The sequence below is a fragment of the Camelus dromedarius genome, chromosome 22, assembly GCF_036321535.1.
Source record: "Camelus dromedarius isolate mCamDro1 chromosome 22, mCamDro1.pat, whole genome shotgun sequence".
Taxonomy (NCBI): Eukaryota; Metazoa; Chordata; class Mammalia; order Artiodactyla; family Camelidae; genus Camelus; species Camelus dromedarius.
In genome coordinates, this window is record NC_087457.1 from 17,648,868 (window position 1) to 17,675,382 (window position 26,515).

General features: G+C 37.7%; 1 protein-coding gene across 2 annotated transcripts; it reads right to left on the minus strand.

Annotated features, from left to right (window-relative positions):
* Positions 1 to 10,530: 10,530 nt before the first annotated feature.
* Positions 10,531 to 26,199, minus strand: UBXN8 (UBX domain protein 8). 2 transcript variants are annotated; one of them, XM_010987986.3, is made up of 8 exons: positions 26,075 to 26,199; positions 23,587 to 23,709; positions 20,624 to 20,694; positions 17,565 to 17,687; positions 16,998 to 17,135; positions 15,493 to 15,534; positions 13,032 to 13,106; positions 10,531 to 11,131 (listed from the first exon to the last, which is right to left on the minus strand). In XM_010987986.3, exons 1-8 carry the CDS (start codon positions 26,160 to 26,162, stop codon positions 10,964 to 10,966), a joined length of 828 nt encoding a protein of 275 aa, XP_010986288.3. In that variant the 5' UTR covers positions 26,163 to 26,199; the 3' UTR covers positions 10,531 to 10,963. The 2 variants fall into 2 exon arrangements, with proteins under 2 accessions (XP_010986288.3, XP_031296031.2); XM_031440171.2 differs by lacking the exon at positions 26,075 to 26,199 and adding an exon at positions 25,320 to 25,479.
* Positions 26,200 to 26,515: the final 316 nt, after the last annotated feature.

Below are 26,515 nucleotides of genomic sequence, written 5' to 3' on the forward strand. Positions count from 1 at the left end.
TTTACTCTTTTGAAACTAAATCTCTTGGCCTATAATGAACAGTTGCATTTGGGTACTTTATATGTGGTGTTCTCTGTATAGGACTTAACTTTCAGAAGAAAAATTTTAATAGTACCTGATAAATTTTAGGCCATAAAAGACATTTTTGTTTCTAAACATCATTTCATTAGGTTATTTGTATTAACATATTCATATTATAAACTATGGATTACATGCTAAAACTATAAAATATCCTATAGCTGGGTAGAGTCTTTTAAAAACAACATATATTATTTTATCTTTATCTTTTGATCTAGAAATGAGAATAAATTAGTCTTAAGAAAGCTGAGTAGTAATAGTAATAGTACTATTCAAATACATAATATAAATTCAAAATAGAAAGGAAAATATGTAGTCATTGAGCAGGGTGGGAGTGGAAGACAGAAAAAATACTAAACTTTCTTAAGCCTTTGTATAAGAAAGTGATATGGTAAAAATAGGTATAAACATCTCAAAATTATAATCAGTGTAAATGAACTGGATTCTCTAGTTAAAAGACAAAGGGTCAAATTTGATTTTTTTTAGAAATCCAGCTATATAACTGATTACAAGAAACACATAAGCAAAGTGCCTTGGATAGGTTGAAAATAAAAAGATAGTATCAATAGACCATGGAAATAAAGGAGATCTGGAGTAGCCATATAAGTATTAAAATAGACTTTGAGATAAAATTTAAGAACATAGGGACACCTGCACCCCAACGTTCACAGCAGCACTATTTACAATAGCCAAGACACGGAAACAGCCTAAATGTCCATCGACAGATGACTAGATAAAGAAGATGTGATGTAAATAAACAATGGAATACTCCTCAGCCATAAATAAGAATAAAATAATGCCATTTGCAGCAACATGGATGGACCTGGAAAGTGCCATTCTAAGTGACAGAAGTAAGCCAGAAAGAGGAAGAAAAATACCATATGATATCGCTCACATGTGGAATCTTTAAGGACACAAATGAATTTATCTACAAAACAAACAGAGAACACACTTAACGGTTACCAGGGGGTGAAAGGGCTGGGAAGGGATAAATCGAGAGTTCGAAATTTGCACCTCTTGGTGAGTGATGGAAATATTAGCCGTCTTGGTTGTGGTGGTGGTGGTTTCATCGGTATATAAGTCTATCAGAATTCATCAAATTGCACATCTGAAGTATGTGTGGTTTACTGTACAGGAATTGTACCATAGTAAACGTGTTAAAAAATTTAAGAACATAGCATCAGTACAAATAGGATAGAGTTAAAAGACAGTCAAAGAAAATATTTCCATCACATATCTGATAAAGGACTTGTATCCACATTTTAAAAGAGCTCTTACCACTCAGTAAGACAGCATCATCAACACGGGCAGATGTGAATAGACATTTCACCAAAGAAGACGTGTAAATAGCTAATAAGTACATGAAAATACCGACATCATTAGTTGCTAAGGAAATGTAACCTAAAAGCACAATTGAGACTTCACACCCATTAGAAAGGGTATAATAAGCCCTTCTTATTAAGAACAAATAATGAATGTTGGTGAGAATGTGGAGCCCTCAAATACTGCTACTGATAAATGTAAAATGGTGCAGTTGCCATGGGAAACTACTGGCAACTTCTGAAATGTACAATAACATGACCCAGCAATTCCAGTCTTGCATATCTACCCAAGGGAAATGACGATAAATGTTCACACAAAGACATGCATGCAAATGTTCATAGCAACATTAATTAAAATAGCCAAAAGCTGGAAACATCCTAAATGCCCATCAACTATTGAGTGGATAGACAAAAATGTTAACCGTGGTAAACCATCACTAAGAAAAAGTTAACTGAAACATATAAAAACATGGATGGACTTCAAAACATGCTAGTGAAAGAAGCCAGACATGAGGAACTACACATATGATTCCATTTATATGAAATGTCCAGAAAAGGCAAACTTACTGAGTCAGAAGTAGAATAGTGGTTGCCTGGGACTGGCCAGTGGGAATGGGAATTAACTGTAAAGGGGTGTGAGCATTCTTGTTAGAATGATAAAAATGTTCTAAAACTGGTTTATGGTCCTAATTGATCCTTTTGGTAAATTCACCAAAGATCTTTGAATTGTACCCTTGAAATGGGAAAATTTCTTATGTAAAATATACCTCAGTGAAGCTGTTTACAGAACAAAACTTCTGCAATGCAACCAACCCAGGCTTTATAAGGAAATTTATAACTAAATGCTTGTATTGTAACAGAGGAAAAGCTGAAAATTAATGAGCTAAGTGTTTACTATTCCATAAAAGTTATAATATCAAATACCAAAAGAAATAAAAGATTCAAAAGAAAAGATCAACAGAACTAAAGTCAGTACTTGAAAAGGTTAATAAAATGAAGGAAAACATTCAGGAGGCACAAACAAAAGCATGAATTTGCAAAATAAAAGAGAAGTAATCAGAAAGTTCAGGGGAGACTATGAATAATATTTGCTAGTAAATTTGAAAACAGAAGTAATGAGCAAATTACTATTTTGACCTTATCAAACTGATTCAAGAATATGGAGTCTAAATACTAGTTACTATTAAAGAAGTTGAATTATTCATTTAAATCTTATAAAGAATACACTAGGTACGAATGTTCATACTAGCATCATTCACAATAGTCAAGAGGTGGAAACAACCCAAATGTCCATCAACCAACAAATGGATAAACAAAATATGGTATATACATACAATAGAATATTATTCAACCATAAAAAGGACAAATTCTGAAACATGCTACAACATGGATGACCCTTAAAAACATGCCAAGTGCAACAAATGAGACACAAAAAATAAATATTGTTTAATTCCACTTTTATGAGGTACCTAGATGAGCAAATTTATAGATGCAGAAAGTAGATTACCAGGACTCGGGAAGGAGGGAATGGGGAGTTACTGTTTGATGGGGAGTGTTGTTTGGGGTGATGAAAAACTTCTGGAAATAGATTGTAGTGATGGTTGTACACCACTGTGAATTTACTTAATACTACTGAATGGTATACTTTAAAATGGTTAAAATGGTAAATTGTGTTATGTATATTTACCACAATAAAAAAAATTTTAGAATCAGCTTGTTATAGTAATACAGGGGAAAAAAAAACCTGCTGAGACTTTGACCAGGATTAGTGAGTCTCTATAGTCTCTATAGTCTCTCTAAAGTTAGGGAGACGTTTTTCAATTGAGTCTTTCAGTCCAAAAAGATGGCATATACCTCCTTTAAATCTTAATTTCTCTCAATGTTGTATTTTAATATTTGGTGAATAAATCTTGCCATCTAACCATATTTGATTTTAAAATGCTGTTGTAAAACATATCTTTCTATTTTAATTTCTAATTGTTTACTGATGATTGTGTTGAATCCAGTAGTCATACTAAAGACACTTAATTCTTACATTTACCAGAAATTATTTTGGATTTGTTTTATTACAAAATCACGCTGTCTGTGAATACAAAGCTTTTTTCTTCCTTCCTAATCTTTATGACTTTTCTTACATGTTTTATGTTGCATTAGCTACGACAACTAGTATTTCATTTTTAGACATAGTTTGCTTGGAGGTGTTTATCCCTTACCACTGTTTCTTTTAGGCAGCATACAATTGGGCACTATTTTTTATTTTATTTATTTTTGATCATGCATTCAGTTTACTGAAGTGTAGTCAATTTGCAGTGTCATGTCAATTCCCGGTGTACAGCATGTTTCAGTCATACACATACATACATGGATTCCTTTTCATTTTATAGGTTACTACAAGATATTGAATATAGTTTCCTGTGCTATACAGTATTAATTTGTTGTTTATCTGTTTTATATATAGTATTAGTATCTGCAAATCTCAAACTGCCAATTTATCCCTTCCCACACTCTTTCCCCCCTGGTAACCATAAGTTTATTCTCTATGTCTGTGATTCTGTTTCTGTTTTGTAAATACGTTCATTTGTATCTTTAGGGCACTATTTTAAAAATCCAATTTAACACTGTCTTTAACAGGGAGTATTTAGACTATGTACATTTAATGTGATTATCAGTATTAATTAGGTTTAAGTCTATCATCTTGCTATTTGTTTTCTTTTGTCCCATTCTTTTTTTTCTTAATTCTTGATTAACTGAATATTTTTTATTCCATTTATCTTTTTGGTGTCTTACTAGCTTATTGTTTTGTTACTCTAAGTGGCGCTTTAGGATTTGTGGTATGCCTTTAACTTAACCCAGTCTATCTTCAAGTAATATTACACCACATATAGTATAAGTAGCTTATAATATACTTCCGTTTATCTTCACCCAACTATGCTATTGTCTTACATATTAAGTCTCATAAAACATTACTACTTTTGTTTAAACAGTAGATGATAATAATTGTTATTATTTAAATAATTTTTCTTTATAAATTAAAATAACTTTTAAAAATTTTATGTATGTACTCATGTAAATAAATACTATTTCCAGTGCTCGCATGCCTTTGTGTAGATTCGTATTTCTCTCTTGTATAGTTTTCCTTCTGCCTTAAAGACTTACTTGAATATTTTGTGTAGTGCAAGTCTGGTGTTGATGAATTTCCTTCAACTTTTGTATATCTTAAAAAGTATTTTATCATTCATTTTTTGAAGGATATTTTCACTACGTAGAGAATGCTATCATTACTCATAATCTCAGGGCCCACAGGCCTTAGATTCCACTAATGGTGAACTAGCCTGCTGTGACCTTGTGCTTGGAATAGGGGTTGGGTGTGAGGTTTCCCTGTGTTCCCGCTCCCGCCTTAGCTTTCCACGGTCCCTTCATACCTGTATCCGAGACAGGGCCTCTTTCTCCATGCTCTTACGTCTTCCGCAGCTGCTGCTTGTGACTCGGTGCTCAACTCGTGGTAGGAGAAGGTGAGATGCCTGTTGTCCCATTTCAGCCTCAATCTCAGGCAAGTTTGCTTCGGCTTCAGAGGTGAGGTTTCCTTGGCATTCCTGTTCCTCCAACCTGTGGCCCCCAAACTCTGCCTTATAACTGGAGCAGATCTGGGATGGTCTGCACCGCCCCCAGCGGCAGCAAGCATCTGGTACCTGTATCTGCCCCTCTCCCAGGAGAGACTTTTTGCGTCTCCCTTTCCCCAAGCAGCAGTAAATCTTTGCCCGTGTCCTGGGAGGGGCAGATGGATTTTGCTGCTACAGCTTCTCCAGAAACAGCAAATCTTTGCTGGCGTCCTGTAGCCACAGTGCCCGGTGTACCGCCCACAGGGATTAAGACTCAGGCTTTGGGTCGAAGGAGCTCAGGAAGCGAGTGGGCCTTTGAGCTCGTGCCTCCACCAATCACCTCCTCGTCTGCACGGAGGTCGGCGCCGCTCTCCTTCCCGCGCACACCTGGCGCAGGCGGATGGAGAAGAGCTTTCAGGTGAGCCGCAGCGCCCGGTGTCCGAGGACTCGGCTTCAAGGCACATGGCCTGTGCAGTCACGTACAGCGCACACTTAGAAGGTCCTTGTGCCTGGTGTCATCCTCTGTTGTCACCATCTTGAATTTTTCATTTTTGAGCAAAGGTTTCCTCATTTTCATTTTGCACGAAGACCCCAAATTAAGTAGCCGGTCGCGTTCCAAAGTGGTGCAGTAACCCACGCTTGGCCTTTACAAATGTTAAAATCTTAGCTGAATTTTTCTTACCTGCTTACCGAGGGGCCACCTTTTCCCCACTGATGGGAAAGGGAAGACAGTCTGTGTGCCCTGTCCTCTCAGTGGATTAGTGCCCTTGGGAATCCAGTTTCCGTGACCGCCTTGCAGCCTCCATGTGGGGGCTCAAAATTGTTATGATTTTGTGTATCATCCAGCTGTTTCTCGTTAGGGTGGGAGAAACATTTTTTGCGGCTTTCTACATCCTAAGTGAAAGTCCAAAACCGCTGTACAGTTTAGAACTTGGTATGTTTAGGATTTCAGTCTCAGCTAGCAGAACTAACCGATTCAGGCTAGTCTCTCCCCGACCGCCCCCTTAAAGGGGAATGTCACATTTCTTATAAAATTTCCTTCAGAAAAAGATGGCTTTACGTTCTTTATTTTTTCTTCCCACAACAAAATACCCTTTAGAGTCACTGTCATAATAGTAGAACAACCTAAAACGACATTTATAGGTAGTTTTGGTAACAGGTAGCTATTATTAAATCCAAATGAGATCTCCCACACCAGTCCATAGGGAGGCAGAAGTTTACAAAGCGAGGCATGAACAGACATGAAAAGTAATAAAATTAGGGAAATTAAATAAGGATATGTGGCCTCTGTGCTAGAGATAAATAGGTTATATCTTGCACTCCTGATCATGTTGACTGCATACTATTTTTAAATACTCAGAATATCCTTTAGTATATTTAAGATGTTAGTCTTTAACATTTTTCAATTTTACTCCTTCACTGAAGTATGTTATAAGAAAATAACAATAAACAGGCTAATTGGAATAAGATTCAAGTTCGTCTTCCCTGGGGCTATTTTGTTAATCGAAAGCTATTTTAAGTCACACCATTCTCCTCTATCACTTGACAAATTTACAAGTCTATCCCCCTCCTTTTTTTTAAATCACAAGCCAGTTGATATCTTTAACATTTATCATGGAAAATTACACAAAAGTAGGAAGAAGAGAACAAGCTGCCACAATGTACCTCTTACTTAGCCTTAGTATTTATTCATCTATTATCCCCATTGACTGTCCCCCTCCCCAACTATTTTGAAGCAAATTTTGACCGCAATTCCGATCATATTGTAGTATGTATCCTTAGAGATGCGGATTCTTTCTCTCACGTAACCATACCATCATCACACCTAGAAAAAAATAATTCCTTAATCATGTTTCTGATTTTTCCAACTCATTGCAAGAGGACTACAGTATAATAGTTTTAATAACCAAAGAATCTAAAGATTTAAGCCATCTGTAGTTCCCCTAAATTCAGAGGAAGAATTACCTTTTGTACCCAAGGAAACAATTAAACATCTATTTTTAGCCCTTTAGTTGTACAAGCAACTGATACTATCTTTTTTTGTGTTAAAGAAAAATGTATTGCCAGGCAAAGAAATGGCCCTAATGTTTTTGTGTTAGAAACTGGGGGGTGGAGGGGCCAAAGGAACCTTTATTTCACAGATATTAGGACCTATTTCTTAACGACTGAAATTATGGCTTTTTAAAGATAACAAAGATCTTTTTAAAATGGTAACAATTATTTTCTGTAGTCATTATCCTTGGAAATGATGTGGATGGGCAACTGAAAATAGAGCCTGGGAAAATCTGTGATCAAAACTGGTAAATACGGAAATGTTTGGATTTTTTCATTTGCATTTACATCTATTTCAAAGAGTAACGGAAGCTTACTGAGTCTTCGAAAGGAACCCTGATTAAAAACCATCAACAGCTAGAGAAACCAAAGAATCTATCCATTAAAGTAAGTTATTCCTAAGGATGAATTCATATTGTTGGGGAAAATGCCCTGAATATTTCTGGTACTAGTTATTTAATGCCACATAACACATTTCCCCAAAACGTTACAGTCTAAAACAGCACTTACTATCTCCCACCGTTTCCATGGGTCAGGAATTCAAGAGCGGTTTAGCTGGGTGGTTCTGGCTCAAGGTCTCTCATTAGGCTGCAGTCAAGGTTATTGGCCAGGACTGCAGTCTCAGGACACGACTGGGGCTGGAGGCTTCACTCCAATCTCACTTACATAGCTGCTGGCAGGAGGCTCAAGTTCCTTGACGTGGTCTTCTCCACCCAGCTCTGAACAGCATGGTTCCCATCAGAGTAACTGATGGGACAGAGACGGGGAGGGAGAGAGAACCAAGATAGGCGCAGCAGTCCTTTATAACCTAATCTAAGAAGGGACATAACATTATATCTGGTTAATTCCATTGGTCCTACTGATCAACCCTGGTACACTATGTGAAGACCAGGACAAAGGGGTCACTGGGGGCCACGTGGGAGGCTGGCTCCCGCAGCCCGCCCTCTAACCCGCAATGATTCACCCCCTCCCAAGGAACATGAAAGTCTTACAGCATCAGCTCAAAGTCCAGAATCTTATCGAAATCAGGTCGAGGTACAGATGAGACTACGAGGATGTGTGTCGTTAAGAACGGCTCTCAAGCACAGTTCCTCGTAGCTGTAGGCCTGTGACCAGAAATGTTGTTTCCCCCAAAACGAGTATACACTGATGATCAGACAGGATGATTCCTGGCCAGAAAGACTGAAAATGAACAACACAGAAATTTCCTGGGCTTGAGCAGTTCTGAAATTCAACTGGGCAACTGTTAGAAATTCCCTATAACTCAGTCTGCCTCCTACCAGGAAATTACTTTCCAGTGGCCCTTGACTTGGCCTCACCTTCTGAGTCATGCTTTTACATGAAAGGTAGCACTGGTTTACAGCAAGGCCCCCTATCAGCTTGCTTCTCACCAGCAGAATTTGGGGGAGTCCAGAGGCCTCTTTTAATTTTCACTTCTCTTTCAGTCCAAGCTGACCGGGTTACTGCTGATCTAATTATTTTTAAAATCTTGACTCTTCTGTCTTATTCTAACGCATCACCTTTGATCTTTCTCAGATCTTAACACAGGATTTTACATTTACACTCTTGGCTTAATCTTCACACCACCTTTTTCTGAGAGTGCCTTTGATTTAATCTTTGCTCGGAAGCCATTTAATTTTGCATTATTTGGAATCTTCCAAACCAGTGAGCTCTGGTTCCTTTTTAAGTCCTTTCTTTAGCTTCTCTCTTTCCTCTCAACATTTTATTACAAACAGCAAGAAGAAACCAGCTGGTATTTTCAGTACTCTGGCTGGAAATATATTTAGCTGGATCCCTTAGTTCATTAGCTCCGTTTTCCACTTCCCGTATAACTGCAGGTGATCGCGTTGCTAAACTTTCTGCCACAATGTAACAAGGATTTCCCTTCCTCCAGTTTTCAGCACCGTCGGCCTCCCTTTCGTCCAAGTTCTCGCCTGCAGCTTTCTCAATGACTACGGGGCTTTTACCAATTTCAAGGCACTTGCGGCTTTCACCAACACTCTCCTCAAAGCCCACTGCCTGGTTCCAAAGCCACTCCCACATTTTAGGTTTCCATTGTGACAGCACCTCACTTCTGGGTTCCAAAACCTATGTGTTCTATATTGCTCCATAACACATTATCTCAAAACTTAGATGCTTAAAGTATTTGTTATCTCACAAATCGTGAGGATCAAAGTCTGGGAGGCGGTTCTGGCTCAGGGCTCTCGTGAAGTTGCAATCAAGCTGTTGGCCAGAGCTGCAGGCTCTAAGACCTGAGTAGGGCTGGAGGTCCGGCTCCAAGCTTCCTCCTGGTGCTGTTGGCAAACTTCTGTTCCTCGCCACATGGGCCTCTCTGAACAGCTGCCCACAACATGACGTCTTCCTCCCTGTGAGTGACTGAGAGACACCAAGACAGAAGCCATAGTTTTTTATAATCTAATCTCAGAGTGCCACAGACCTCTTCTGCTGAGTTTTATTGGCTACAACAGACCAATTCTGGTACCATGCAGAAGACCACACAGCTGTGACTGGCAGGGTGGGTAGGGGTCACTGGGGATAACCTTGGAACCGCTACCACATTTCCTAGTAGCGCAATTATTTGCTAGCTTTCACATAATCAATTTTGCCAAAGGACCTAAAAATGTGGGATGATTTCATTTTATAATTTATGGAACATAAACATAGGAAAGTCTGGCAGAACATAGAGAACCATGATGTTAGTTATGTTTATTTCTGCGTACTGAGATTGTGGGTGATTTTAATTTTGTTTTTTTGGGGGGGTGGAGGATATAGCTCAGTGGTAGAGTGCATACTAAGCATGCACGAGGTCCTGGGTTCAGACCCTAGTCAAAAAAAAAATTGTTTTTATCAATTTGTTTAAAACCTTTTATAGTTAATTTTTAGAATCAGAACTTTTTTCCATTTTTTTCCAGTGTGGAATATTCCAGAGATTAAAAAAGAAGTTAAAGGTTGATACAATTATTTATTTTCAAGTATGTATGAAGACACTAGGTACTTCTGGAGGGGAAAAAAGGATAATACAATCCTTGCTTTTAAGGAATTATGTATTTGGGAAAACAAACACATAGCTATAACACAGTGTAATAAATTCTACAGGAGAGGAATGAAGGAACATTAAATAAAGGGCAATACAGAGGAATCAAGTTAAACTGACTCCTTAAGATCGTATGGGAAAGAGAAAGGGAGTGGCTAAAACAAAGAGCCTTGTATACCATACTTGGAGTTTGAACTCGGTGTTACAGAGCATGAATACAGCATTACAGGAGAACAAGCAGGAAAATGAAATGACCACATGTATTTAAAAAACTCACCTATACTTCCATGTTTTCATTGTTTTATTTTTAAAAATACTGATCTGCCTGGAATGCTGTAAATGTTACAATTTAATGCAAGGTGAAAGGAAATAATCTCAAGCATTAATTAAGTAAACATTAGTACAACATTTACTAACAAAAAGAACTTTAAGGCCTTAAAAGAGCTTTGAAACGTCTTCAAAGTTTAATTTCTAGAAATACAGTGGAATAAACATTCCTACGTATAAGACTTTAAAAGAGGCTGGCTGAACTGTGAAATGCTCAGTGTGGGAAGACAGAGAACGAAGTCACACGACTTTGTTTTTCAACAAACTGCTAAATGACATCAGCTAGGGAAAATATAAATGAGTGAGTACCTTACTGTGCTCATTTCTATCTAGTTCTCATCTGGGACACTGTCAGATGGCACACTCCAAAAATTACTATATGCAGAAAGCAATCCTTTTCTACTCCTTTATGTCCATATGTTCCCATGGAGAGTGTTTACTGCCTTGAGCTCAGTCAAGGTAACAGACACGATTTTAATGGGAATCCTTTATTGTCATGTAAGGTCATGGCACAATTGACTCGTGTAGAACAGGCAGGTCTCATTTCTTAACTAGCTGCTCTGCTCTTTCTTTTCCACATTGAGGACAGTACCCATGGTTATTCCTATGTCCTGCAGTGACCAGCCTCCCTCCACTTCCAGAGGCCTTCTGGGAAAGGAACTGGAGAGGCTGTATAGGGATGGGTGGTACCCAATTTTCATCATCCAGCCAAACAAGACCTGTAAGATAAAAAGCTTAGTTATCAAATCCTGTACTCAGTGGTGTCCCTCTAAATCGCCATGATATTTTACAATTCTTTCATTGTTAAATCATGCCCCAGGAGTCATGAAACAGAACTTGGAATCCTTTCGAAGGAATTTTCTACAGTTTAAAGGAAAATCGCTTGCAAGGAGTTGTGTGATGTGAACTGACCTTTAATACCTTTTGTTTCAGAGAAGGCTTAGGGACTACTGGCACCTACAGACAGCAGGAGCATTAAACAAGTAGGAAAGCCCCAACCACAGGGAATTGGAAGAGTAGTCAATAAAAAGGTTGAGAACAAACAATCAACATTTGGGGGAAAAGTTACTTAGATTAAAATCTAAGCCAGCAGTCCACATCAGCATCACCCACAACAGACAAGTCCAGGTCCCAGAGACTGCCTTTTGATAACCCAATATGCAGTGGGCCATCCTACAAATGCACAGTATTTCCTGTCACAAAGATTCCCATAGTAATTGTCCAAATTTATTTTTATTGCCTAAAAACAATGCCTGCTAAAGGATGGTTTGTTGCTTTAAGAGGAAAGCTGAACGACAGAATGTTCTCAGGGGAAGCTGGGGTATCAATGACAGGTAATCCCTGACTTCTACCACCATCCATGAACCTACTGATAGTCCTTGTAATAAATGTATCTTATGGCACAGAGCTCCTTAATTTTCCAATGTATGACTATGCCTTAACTTAACCAATCCCTACACAAACACTTATGCCTTTGATCATTTGTCTTATTTCCAAAGAATAAATTCTCATAAATGAAATTACTCAGCCATAAAATATATTTTTAACTATACGCTGGTAAATTACCCCATAGGAACACTGGTTCAAATAACATTCACATGAAAAATGAATAAGAATTCCTGTTTCCCCTGACACTGCCCAGAATTGGGTACTATTCTTTTTAATCTTGGACAATCTAATAGGTAGAAAATAGTATCTATTTTAACCTGCACTTCTTTGATTCTAAGTGGGGCCAAACATTTTTATCATGTTTATCTGCCACTCGGCGTTTCTTCTTTAGGAAATCTTCCATGTTTTATATCTGCCATTCCACTGAGGTACTTCTTTTCCTTGACTTGTATAAGCTCCTTATATTAAAAAATGGCTCCCATACATAGAGGTAAAAAAAATTTTTTTTCAAATTTTTCCTTAACTTGATGAACTTTTTCTTTATAGAATTTAGCATTTTTACATAGTCAAATCCATCAGTATTTTCTATTATGGTTTATAGCACTCTTGACACAGAAGGTTAAATGCAACAATCAGATAGAAAATTACTTAGATATATTTTTTAATGCACACATAATTGAATGTACAAATGCATTTAAAAGTAGATACACCAAAAAATTACTAACTGGCTTTGGTATCAGACTGCAGATCAAATTTATTTTTCTTTTTTCTTCTCTATATTTTGCAAATTATTGCCAATGAACACAGCATTGTTTTTAAAAGAAAAGAAGTCTATTAGAACAAAAGAAAACAAGCTCTAAAGAATGATCTGAAAATTACACATAAGCAAGGGGGCTTAGGTTAACAATCCATCAGGGATAAGAACAAAGTTTATACCAGCTGTTTCCCAAGGATTTGAAAGCATCTTACCTACCAAGCTGTGAAAATGTAATTAGAACAAAAAAGAAATAGGAAAAGGAAGAACTGAAAAAAAATTGAATGCAGAAACCACAGTTTAAAAAAGCTAAGCAGCCCTGATTCTCCAAATTTCTGCAACCCCAAGTACATATAAAGCCCATTCACCCTGAGCTGATGGGAGTACCAGGCAGCAGATAACATCTTCTCCTTGCATGGGAATAAAACTACTGCCAAACTCAGCAAAAATATTTCTCCAAATATGAACTTCCTCACCTGTGAACTGCAAGACTTAAAAAACCTTCTCTTCAGGACACGCCCACCAGGACATCGGAGAGCAACAGTCACTACCTGAGGAATAAAAATGTTCAGATGAGACTTCCAACCCACTGCTCTCTGCAATTCCAAAGCTGTACATAGTTATAAGAGCTCCAGTGGGGTTTCATAGGAATTTAGTTCTGAGAGCTGTAGGCCAACGTTAAGGTCCAGATAAAATTCACTCTAACCATAAAAATAATTCTTCTGAAACTGAAAAACATTTTCCCACTGATTGAGGAGACCAGTGGTGGCAGAGCCTTCCAGAGAGGACACCAGAGACGGAAGGCTTCTGACTGCCCAGCTAATATGCAGAATGCAGTTGGGCTTCGAAAGACATCTACTAAACCAAGAAGACCCAAGGCCACCTCAGCATCTGCAGACAAGACAGACACTAGACTGGAAGGACAAAAAGTTACCCAGTCCCCTCTGTCAGTGTAGGATCTGAACCACGCCTCCAGCATCCCAGCAAACAGGAGACGAGCCTGGATGGTGCTGGTTGCTGGGGCTCTAAGGGACCCCCTCTCCTGAGAGCAGCTCCTGCTTTGTCTGCTTTATGTACTGAGTCTCCCCATAATCTTTCCTCTGGTAAAATAGTTAAAACAGCCAAGGAGAGCTTGCCACATGCTAGTATATTAAAGGACATTCTAAAAAAGAAAAGATGACAAATTAGTAATTCATTCCGATGTTCACTGTTTACCCGTCAGGAAACGCTTTCTTATGGACAACTTTATCGTGACTATTCTGGGAGGTATGTCGGCATCACAGTTTACAGAAATGATGGTTTTACAGCTGCACCTACCCACTTCAGGAAAGCCACGTTAAAAAATATTTCCATTCAGGCAGCTAAGGTGTTTGACTCACATCTAAATCAGTGCAAGGTTGAGCTCTGTTAAAACTTTCTACTAAGGTTTTATTAAAAAAACAAAGAAATCACAAAGTAACAATCACAGATTAAAAGCCAATTCTGCTTATTTTTAGAAACAATAAAACTTAACTTTTACAGGGAGGTTTTGTTCAAACCTTAATGACTTGATAGGAGAATTAAAGCCAAATGCTTTAAGAGAAACTAGGGTTAAAATACAGTGAGTTAGTGTTTTCCATTATGATTAAATACTTGAGAGAAATGAACTATTATTGTTTGAAACTAGCTATTGTTCTGTTATTACAACTACTGTGAATGGTGGTTGTGCAGTTTCTCCTAATATTTCTGACAATCTAGTGGACTGACATACTAGGACTGACATACTAGTGGGTAGGAGGCCTGGGACACAATGTGAATTGGAAAGTAAATCACTGTCCCAAACACAGGTTGTTTAATGAAATCTAAATGAAAAGTAGCTGCAATCATTAAAATTTGGTTCCCCTTAGCATGAATGAGATAGCACACAATAATGAAAATAGCTGCTATGGTAATGCAGCAACACTTTATGATGATTTACAGAATTGGTTTCAAATTATCTTAAATTCTACAGTTTTTTCAATTTAAAAGTAGACATGGGGGGAGGGTACAGCTCAGTGACAGAGCGCATGTTTAGCATGCACAAGGTCCTGGGTTCAATCCCCAGTACCTCCTCCAAAAATAAACAAGTAAATAAACCTAATTACCCCCTCCCCAAAAAAGTAAAGATAAAGGTACAACAGTAACATACGGTGATTATTCTATTGTGAATTCTAGGCAACCATGAGTTAGCTCTTCAGGCATACAAATTACTAAACTTAAAAACTGCAAATGTGTCGACAAAAATGTGACCCTCCAACGGCTTTCCTGGCTGTCCCAAAAATGGTTTTCAGGGAGCATAACAGTCACCGAGCCTCAGCAAATGGAAAACCATCCAGCTCTCCTCTGCCTTAGTGACTTAATGGCTTTGAAAACACGTGTTCCTGTACCTTAGAGACTGGGCTGGGCAACCGCAGGGAGACAGCTTAGATTATGACAAAGCAATAGGGCAGAAGGCAGCTCAGTGCAGAGCAGGGGGTCAGTCCAACCCTGCCCTCACAAACAGCAAGCCATCCTTCAATTCAAACACCTCCAAAGTAGCTGCATTTTTCATTTTCTCTTTTAAAGGGAAAACTACAATCTGAAGTTCTCTGCCTATTTTGATTTGGTTTTAATAAGTAACTCATGTGCAGAACCAAAGTTTTGGGAAAGCCCGTGTCTGGAAAACCCCATATCTCTGCCTGGTGAAGTGGGAGGGCTTTAAAACCCAAGGTCAGCAGACAGCAGGCTTCCAAAACAGGACTTGAGCTCAGGAGTCTGATACTGCACCATATTCCAAACAGGATCTAATCCTGCTGCAATCACATAAGCACGATGCTCTCTTTTCTTTCTAAACCCAAATTTAGGTGAGACAGACTTCCTTGATGTTAAAGAAAATAGAAAATATAGTTAATTTCCAAAGGGAAAAAAAAATAAGCTTACTTCTTCAGCTGTTTCAGGAGGTTCTTCAGGTAAATTAAGAACCTAAAGAAAAGTAAGTATTTAGTAGCAGGAATGTAAACAGTTTGAAGAAAAAAAAAATCTCAATGAGAAGAGTTCCTTTCGATACAGAGTTTGGACACATCTAAGCATAATGAAATCTTTTGTTTTAAGATACATTTATAAAAAGTTTACAATGAGAATGGGAACTCACTAAACATTTCTGGGTAAGCAAGTTCATGCTAACAAGAGATCATGGAGACAGGATTTGAGATGACAGCTACTAATCTACACACATTTAAAGAATTTTGTGTTTATGGTGTTCCAAGATGTTATATTAAAAATGTATGCTTTAAAGAAACAGAGAATAAAGTTCAATAAGACCCTAAAATTATTTAGGTTCATACATACACATATTCTAACATGAATGCACATTTTTCCTCACCGGCACTTCTACGGGACTGGACAGCAACCATTCACTTGGGTCGCATTTGTGATCTATTCAAGTTTCCCTATTTCTGTTAATCTATTAAAAAACCAGATATTCAGACAATTTTCTCTCATTAAAACACTTGTTGCCAACAATTTCATCTCCAGAGATTTTTTTTTAGTTTTTAATACCACAGACTTCATGTTTTATCTAATGAACATTAATTGTATCTATTAAATAAACCATTTGTTTTTCTTTGGTATCAAAAGCACGTGTGATGGTCATCCAAAATTTAACATCAGGATGACATAATTCATGCTATTAACAAAAAGCAAAGAATCTCAAATTGAAACAAAATTTTTTAATTGAAGTTTTAGTCCGTATAGTTCATTAGATCTTTGTGAAATGTTACAAATAGTTCAATGACCTGCTTCCCAACCTCAGGCTCCATGAAGGGGCCAAGAAACCCCAGACTGAGAAGTAATACATCAGACCACTTTCAGGGAATAGACAGCCTACCAGGTTTCCCTAAGAGTCAGAAAAAAAGAACAGACTTATTTCAACCTTAACCAGCTCGAAATCGTAGTCAACGCAGCGAAGAAAGATTTGAAAGAAAAGAAGGAATAATACACCTGGGCATCATTCCAAAGTGAATGGTTGCTAACCCATTCCCTGCAAGGGCCACTGAGAAAAATGATGCACTCATGTGAGTAATATTAGCCACTCAATAATATGGCTTCATCATGTCTTAGCTGCCCATAGGAATGTTTCCCTGGGTAAACACTGTATTTTTTGTTTCTACATAACTTAATTTCTTCCTCAAAAAGAACTGAGCATTTTCTAAATTTATTCTCATTTGCCTTCCTAGATTCCTCCTAAGTTTGGCTCAGAACATTAATATTAATATTAAACAGGAAAAGTGATCCTTAATAAAGTTGATCATTTTGTAAAGAAGCGGGAAGACACCATCTGGAATGAAAGCCAGTCCTAATCTTCACTCACTCCACCTCCTCACTCACAGAACAACATCCCTACTGCACACGGATACAATTCAGTGAGTAGTTATTAAGTAACGAACCTCCTTCTGCCTGGGCTGTTCAGCGGGTGGTGAAACTTTGGTTAAACAATTAGGCAAGTTCCGTCTTCTTGCTGCTTCTCTGTTTGATGTTTCAAAAGATGTCTGACTCTCACTTTCGAGCACCAAATCTTCATCACCCTGGTCAAAAACAACAGATAATTTCTAAAGAGATGCTCTCTATCAACTTCATTCCATTTACAATGGTTATTTCTTTGGCCCTGATGGTATTTCAGTAAAAAAAATATAATTAAGTCATTATTAGACCCAGCAATTTAAAATACTATCTCCTTAGACAAAAACCTTAGCGCTTAACTAATGTCTTGTAGAAACTACCCTTATCCAGCTCTGTGGCTCTCTCTGATGGAACAAGGCTGAGAGGATCCACTCCGTTTTAACTGACCCCACCCCTAAGTTTTCCAGTAGGATAGAAGAAAGGAAAAAAACCTGAATAAACATTCCTAAAAAACAGACTGTACTAGTCATTTGCAGTTTTAAAAAATCAACATACGTTAAAGGGAACATAAGTAATAGCAGAATTCAAAATACAAAATGAGAGTATTTTCTAACCCCAAGTTTATGACCATTGCTTAACTTCCAGGTTTCACCCGTCATCTGATAAAAGCGTTCTTCCAGCTTTTTCAATTTCATTTCCTGGTGAGGTTTTAGAACATTCTCTATGTATCTGCTGGCCTGTTCAAAAAAATAAATTAGGCATTGTCACTACACATTAACGTTCCTAAGACTTTATATTGTCTATATGGTTGTAAATAAAAACCAGGTAAGAAACGGTGTTTTCACACTAATTCAATTTTGCCCCCCAAAAAGCGGCATCCTCCACTTCTCCATCATTGTCTAAAAATTTGCATTTGTGCTTAATGTAAATAAAAACAAACGTTCTATACTTCCGCTCATATGGCAGTCTGCCTATGTATCCTTTAATGTGTTTTCAGTGCCACAAAAACTTATAAGAGGCTGGGGATACAAAGATGCAGAGGATGTGGTCCTTGACTTCTAGGCACTTAAAGTCAGAGCAGTTCATTCAATACATGATGCCTAAGGCATGAGCTTGTTTGGAAGAGCATTAATTGCATAGCTTGAATGTGGTAAAGCAGAAAATATTTTTGGATTCAAAATGGAGATTCTGGCTTGAAGATGACAGCATGATATTATTGCTGCCTCCCTCTCCCCTTAAAAAAATCACCCTCAAACAACCACAGGAACAAGAAATAGAAAACCAGATAGCTTTTAGTGTAACATTCTTAAACTGAAAGGACAGAGCCAAGGATTCCCAGATGATTAAGGGAAGCTTCCAATGTGAAAACTGGAGACTAAGATTAACAAACAGAAAAAAGGAACTTGAAAAACGACACTGGAATTTGGAGGATAATGGTGTACTTCAAAATTCTAATGATCTTCAACCTATGATTCTATACCACATCAAGCTATCAATGATGGGTCTGAGGAGAAAAAAATCACCTTTTTAGAATCCAAAGAATCAAAAATGTTACGCATCACCAGGAATGTGTCTGCCCAAGCTGGACAATTCACCATACAATAGACATACTGCGAGATATTGATTTATTAATTTTCCTTTGTTCAAAGAAAAGAAGACATGGGGTTAAAGTTTTTAGACTTTTGCCAAACAAAAGAATCCCAACTTTATGTACCTTTAGGAATTATAGATGCCAATTAGTAAACAACTGGCATGTAGAGGGAATTATAGTTTACTAATTAGCATGAAAGGCTTTAAAATTAACTTACTTTCATGGGAGATAACATTAAACATTAGAAGTTCAAATATTTACAAGAGAGCTTCTTATGAAAGATCTTGCAAGGACCGTTTCATTGTGAAAGCTATGTACACTGAAAACTACCAAACAATGCTGGGAGAAATTAAAGACAAAAACAAATGCAAAGACACTCCACGTCTATGGACTAGAAGACATAATATCATTAGAGTCAACAGTACTCAAAGGAATTTATAGATTTTAATGCAATCCTTCTCAAAAATCCCAAAGCCCTTTTTTGCAGAAATAGGAAAAGCTAATCCTCAAATTCATATGGAATGGGAAGGGGCCCCAAATAACCAAAACAATATAAAAAAAGAACAAAGTTGGAGGACTCCCACTTCCTGATTTTAAAACTTACTAAAATGCTACAATAATCAAAATAGTATGGTACTGGCACCAGGATAGATACATAAACCAATGGAATAGAAGTAAGAGTCCAGAAATAAACCCACATATCTATGGCCAACTGATTTTCAACAAGGGTGCCAAGACCATTCGATGGGGAAAGAATAACCTCTTTAATAAATGTTGCTGGGACAACTGGGTATCCACATGAAAAGAATGAAGTTGGACCCCCCCACCTCACACCATACACAAAAACTAACTCAAAGTGAATTAATAAGCTAAATATAAAAGCTAAAGCTACACAACTTGTGGAAGAAAATATAGGGGTAAATATTCTTGACCTTGGATCTGGCAATGGATTCTTAGATATGACACCAAAAGCATGAGCAGCAAAAGAAATAACAGATAGCTGGCCTTTATCAAAAGGCACTGTCAAGAGAGTGAAAAGACAACCCACGGAATGGGAGAGAAAATAGTCACAAATCATATATCTGGTAAGAGTCTGGTATCCAGAATATATAAAGAACTCTTCTAACTCAACAACAAAAAAGACAATACAATTTTAAAATGGGCAAAGAACTTAAATAGACACTTCTCCAGAGAAGATGTACAAATGTGCAACAAGCACATGAAGAGATGTTCAACTAGTCATGAGGGAAATGCAAGCCAAAATCACAATGTGATACCACTTCATATGCATTACATTGAGTACCTGGGGGGTGGGGAGGCATGGAAAAAACAAATGTAGGATGTAGAGAAATTGGGACTCTCAGAAATTGCTGATGGGAATATAAAATGGTATAGCCAGTGTGGAAAATAGTTTGGCAGTTCCTCAGTTAAAACACAGAACTGCAATATGACCCAGCAATTCCATTTCTGTGTATATACCCAAAAGGACTAAAAACAGATACTCAAATACTTCTGCACAGATATTCATAGCAGCACTATTCATAATAGTCAAAAGATGGAAACAGCCTAAATGTCCATCAGTGAACGGATAAACAAATTGTGACCCATCCATACAGTGGACTATTATTCAGCCATAAATAGGAATGAAGCACGGATACATGCTGTATGGATGAACCCAGAAGACATTATGCTAAGTGAAAGAAGCCAGAAACAAAAGGTCACATGTTATAGGATTCCATTTACATGAAATATCCAGAATAGACAGATCCATATAAACAGAAACCATTGGAGGCTGGCAGATGATGTGATGGGGAAGAAATTGTTTAACAGGTATGGGGTTTTCTTCTGGGATGCAGAAAACGTTTTGGAACTAACTAGACAGAGGTAGAGGTCACACAACACTGAATATTCTAAATTCCACTGAATCACGCACTTTAACATAGCTAACTTTATGTCATCGGAATTTGACTTCAATAACTTAAAAAAATCTGAGCACAAACACAGAAAGCAACAAACCTAAATGTGAAATGCCCCAGATATTTTTGCATTCTCTTTATCTTCTCTCCAAAAAGTATGCTTTACCTTTTCACCCTGTGTCTCTTGTTGTTTTTTCCTCACAAGTTTTTGCCTTTTCTCATTCTCCTCTTCTTCTTCTAAGACATCAAAACATAAAAGTGCTTTTTAATTCCCAAGTGTCAGTAAGTCAAATGCTATTTTCCTGAAAATAGTCTGCAGATCTTAACATTTTGGGAAAGACAAGCCTTCAAATAATACGACTATATTTTTCAAATAATGAAAATGAGGTACATGCAGACAGCTGAAACAAAGAAATCTGCAAGTAAGATCCGTAAGAAAAAGTCTATTCTGAAACAAAAATTCCTCGACAAGTATTAATATTGTGTGTTAGTTTCAGTGAGGAGGCTGCAAGAATAATGACAGTATGTGTTTTTCTGTGGATCTTTGATAGGGTTTCAGTAGCTTCAAGGCATAAATAGCGTGGAAACCCATTCCCGCACATGAGGTGTGGAACGCTGGCCTGCAGCCATTTGGTCACCTTGGACATGACACTAAAAGCAATACACCAAAATCCCAAAGGTGGAGTGCGCTTGTCAACTCCTAGAGTGACTGAACCAATGTTAGGTTCTAATCTACTCAATGTCAAGAGAAGGGGTTTCTCCTGTTGTATGGACCTTTTTTATTCTGGGTATAATAAATTTCATTTAAGTTAATTTCACGTACCTGTATTCTCTTGCAGAATTATCCATCTTTTAGGAAAATACATCCTTTAAGTTGTCTGGCTCCTTAAACAGAGCATTCCTTTCTGTCAACAGCTTTACCTTATCTCTTGGCAGGAAATATTTCCTCAAGTTTATTAGGGAAAGATTAGGCAGTAAAGCACATAGAAAATTAGAAAGCCCAGTCAGGCTACCAACTTGCTATGTGATCAGTCAGACTGAGTGATCTGAGCCAAAGATGTATTTTTTTTTCTTCCAGGTTTATTGAAATATAATTGACATTCAGCACTGTATACGTTTAAGGTGTGTAACATAAAGATCTGACTTATGCACATCATAAAATGATGACCACAATAAGTTTTGTGAACACCCATCATTTCATTAGATACAACATGAAAGAAGCAGGAAAAAAATTGTTTTCCTTATCATGAGACCTCTTAGGATTTCCTCTCTTAACAACCTTCATATATAATGTTCAGCAGTTACATTTATCATGTTGTACATTACATCCTCTAGCACTTATTTATCTGATAACTAAGTTTGCACCTTTTCACTACTTTCATCCAATTCCCCCTCCTCTCACCACGGGCCTCTGGTAACCACGAATCTGATCCTTCCAGGAGTTTGTTTCTTTGTTTTTGAAGTACAATTGTTTCCTGGCTTTTGAAGTACAAATCAAGTACACAATTTATTGATTCAGTATTTCTATACATTACAAAATGAGCACCACAGCATGTCTAGTTACCATCTGCCACCATACAGAGATATTACATAATCATTGACTAATTATACCCCACACTGTATATTTCATACCCCTGGCTCATTTATTTTGTAACTGCAAGTTTGTACCTCTTAATCTCCCTATTTCTCCCCTCCCCCAGCCCTCTCCCCTCTGGCAACCACCTGTTTGTTCTCTGTATCTATGACTGAAATAATATATTTTTAAATAAATCAATAGTAGGGATTAAGGGGCTTTAATCCTCAAAGCCACTGAGAACTGACTACTTCTGAACTTTTGATAGACCTCATCTTGTAAACCTTTACAAAACAAAGAGGATTAACACTTTGGATAAATCTGAAGTCTTATACCCCAATATCTGATGACAGTAGGGGAGACAGAAAATGTGTGAGCAAGCTGATTTGTTACTCATTTGAAGAAATCTGATAATAATTAGGCACTGTACACAGTCTTAATTATTTGACAGTTTTAGCCTTCAGTAATGATTAAGTCTCAAAATTATCAACCCATGAATACATTTAAATGACTTGCACTCCAACAATATAAAAGTACAACTAAAAGCATGGAAACTACGTCAAGTGCACATTTTCCTTAGTTATAAAACACATAATACTCGCCTGATTGTTTAACGTATGCAGCAAATAACCTCCTGAAATCAAAATGTATTTAAATAGAAAGTTTTTAAGAGAAGTTATAATGACTCATTTTAATTTTCCAACTGAGTAATTTGAAGTATAAGCCATCAAATAATATACCAAAGGAAGAAAGAAAAAAATTTCCAAAATCTATGGTTGGGAGAACTTGAAACCTCCACATTGTCTTGTATGTTTGGGTTGTATACTGTAACCTTTCAGGATTATGTTTTTATTCATAGATAATTTGCAAGGGCTATAAATTAAACACTGCTAATTTTCCTTCCATTTATTTACATTTAAATAAACAGTAAAACAACATAACGCACCAAATTCATAACTGGCAGGCCTCTTTCTAACAGGATATAAGAATGTATGCATTAATTCATCTGTTCTGAGGCGAACTACAACATTGTTTTAAATTTTAAAAGGCTTCTAACACAAACTTTTACTTATCGCAAAAACAAAACAAAAATAAGAACAAGCATGGTTTCCTAAAATTAAGAGTACTTAACACAAAAAATGTAAGTGCTTAAATAAAAACTGCCAGAATGGAATGAAAAATAAAATATCCTTAACTCTTAGTCTTAATGCTGGATATATTTACCATTCATTGAACAGTTTATAAGCTGTATGTATCAAACAGCAGTTAAGCTGTACAAACACACAGACAATGTAAAACTAAAAAATTTTCAGTGTACCAAGTTAGAAATGATATAGTTTCAAATGTATATACAAGAAAAAAAAAAACCAGTTTCTCATAAAAATATTGGGATTTATAGCCCATTCAAAATCATAACTAAAGTTGTAATGATTACTCTACTTTGACATTACATAGCACAAATTAATAGTAAAGTAGCTCTTACTGTGCAAAGTTCTAGCATAAAGAAAGAATTTCGGTAGAAAAGTATAAAAAGGTAGGCTTAACAGTAAACTTACCTTTCAGATAGACTTGGGAAGATTTAAACGAGTTAACCCATGAAGTAGTCACAGAAATAATTACTGTAAGAAGAGCAAGCAGTAGGAAAATCCGGCCACACAACAAAATTAGATCTTTGATTCCTGATAAAGGTTAAAAAGAAAATTACAATTAAAATTCAAAACATTTTTCTTGATACTAATAATAAGTGTTAACGTATTAGGAGATTATTTGTACTAGTAAAGTATAGTAAAAGTTAAGGTATGCAACTGTCTTATGATTTTTCATATAGTCTCCTTTGGGTGCCAAACCTCATCATGATTGTCATTACCAGAACAAGTTTTCAGAAAACAATTCTAGAACATCTTATGTCTCAGGAATATAGATATAATTTGAGTGATTGGCTATATTATAAATATACGACATAAATTCTGGTTTCCCTTCTCCTCAGAGAAGGAAATAAAATTACCCACATAATTAGGAATTAAATCATGATGGTATCATCTTATTAAATTCTAATTCTATTTGAAAAGTCACTCCTACTGAAACACCAAAATTATTTTTCACAGTAAATTATGCAACTGTGTACGTCTCTATTTCTCAATATTTATTCCATCATCTGTAAATAAAATTACTATATATACATTTGCCTAGTAAAAAAGTAAAAATTCAGTACTTGGTTTTATATTCTTTTAAGAATCAAGATGAAAATTAATCAGCAAAAATGTAACCAGTACCTATTTTGTATAATACAATTTGCTAAATGGTGAGGGAGCACAAATATAAAGTTGGATTAAAAATGGTTTCTACCCTCCAGGAGTTTTTAGTTAGTTTAGTTGTGATAAGTGATGGGAATACAAAAAAAAAAGAAGGAGAAGGAGAAGAAGGGGAAGAAGAAGAAGGGGAAGAAGAAGAAGAAGGGGAAGGAGAAGGGGAGGAGGAGGAGGAAGAGGAAGAGGAAGAGGAAGAAAGAAGAAGAAGAAGAAGGAGAAGGAGAAGGAGGAGAAGGAGAAGATGTGGTTCCCTGCCCTCAAGAAGCATATTCTCCTGTGGTCAGAGATGATCATGTGAACAGATCTCCTTCTCCAACACTGAGTAAACCATCATCTCATTGACTAATGACTCAAATATTAGTGCAAAATAGAAGATTCTACATGAGCAAAGTAAGGGTGAATGCTTTAAGGCAAGGGAGCAGGTAAATTCTGGAATAAGTGTATATTTCACATTTCTACATATCCTTTGGATAAAGGTCTTGTTAGATTCCAATACAGCTTGAGACTTCTGGAGGATCTCTGTGCAAATTTTTAAAAAGCATTTTATTTCAATTTCTTATTTCAAGCAACAAATCTGGGTACCTGACTTCTAAGGGGTGGGGATGGAGGATGGAGAGAGAAAGGAAATATACAAAGCTAAGTTTCATCATGGCCTCCAACTTCAGAACTGAGTTTAAGGAGGGAGAAAGACACTGTAAACTGATCAATAATATGTCCAAAAATGAACTGATTCTCCACCGCTCTACCAGTTTTCTTTCAGTTTCCCTTTATCACCGGCACCAACTACTTAGGGCTGTTCAACCCCACAGGTAGGAGTCATCCTTGAATCCTTCCTTTCTCTCACTCCAAACATTACTCCATCAATAATCCTGTTAATTCTACTTGGTTAAAAATCCCAAATCTGTTCACATTTCATTTGCTCTGTTATCATCCCAGTCCAGACCAACAGTCATCACTACTTGCCTACCTCAGAAGCCTACCTTGTCTCACTGCTTCTGCTATAGCTTCCTTGAGAAACATTTCTCAACAGAGAATCCACTGACCTTTTAAAAATCTTAGGGAAGTCCCTTAACCTCTCTATATCTGAGTTTCCGCAACTGTAAAATAGGGATTAGAACGGTATAACCCATCCTCTATGGTTATAATGCAGATTAGATGAGATAATGAATAAACAGTACTTAAAGATTCTAATTTACAGTAAGTGCTCAAAGAATGTTACTATCTTGAGCCACTCTCCCTCCTGGTCTTCCAGATCCAACCACAATGGTCTTCATCCTTTCCCTCCAATATGTCACAATTCCTTTTGTCTGGAATGTCTTCCCCCGGCTTTTCCAAGGGGTGCTCCTTATTATTATTGTTATTTAAATCTCTGCTTAAATTCCTCAGAAGGCCTACATCACATCAACTTGTTCATTTCCTTTGGAGCACTCAACACGACTTGAAAGTCATATATATGCTTGTTCCTCTGCGTCCTGCCTCTGCCGCCTTACACGCAAAACTTCACCAGGTCTGGAAGGACACTTTTTCCGCGAGGGAGAGCCTGCCTCCTCCAGGCGGCAGAAGTCCCCCTCCCCCTGGGACCTCGCGCCGGAAGAGGGAGGCAGGCGCGGTGCAGCCTGGGAGTCGTAGTCAAAGCCGCCCAGAGGCGAAGCGGCCGGGAAGCGGGAAATTCTACCCAACGTTCACGGGAACGTTACCCGAGTGCGAGCGCCGAAAGTGAAAATCAAACACTTACCTAGATCTGGGATCCCACGCCGTAGCTCCAGACACAAGAGGGGGAGAGCAGAGAGGAGGAAAATGCCAACAACCCCACGAGACGCCATGGTGGCGGGAGCCCCGCTTCCGGTCGGAAGGCCCACCCCTTCCGGTCGCGCCTTCTCTTGGAAGGTGGCGTGGAGCCCTTCCTAAGGGAGGAATTTGGGGCGAAAGCTAGACCCTAAAGGCTGGTCGTTGGTCAGACTGAAATAAGCCCCGGTTTTTGAACTCATAATCTGTAGCCTTATATCGGAACAAATGCAGGTCACCTCCCCACGTCACGTGCTGTCCAGGGAAGGCGGCCTACCTGCGCCCGCCCAGCCAAGTCCTGTGAAAGGACAGCGTGGCCTCCAGCAAGGCAGGCAGCCCCTGCCTCTTCGGCCGTCGGACTCTGGAGACTGTGAGAAAGAGCTCTCAAGAG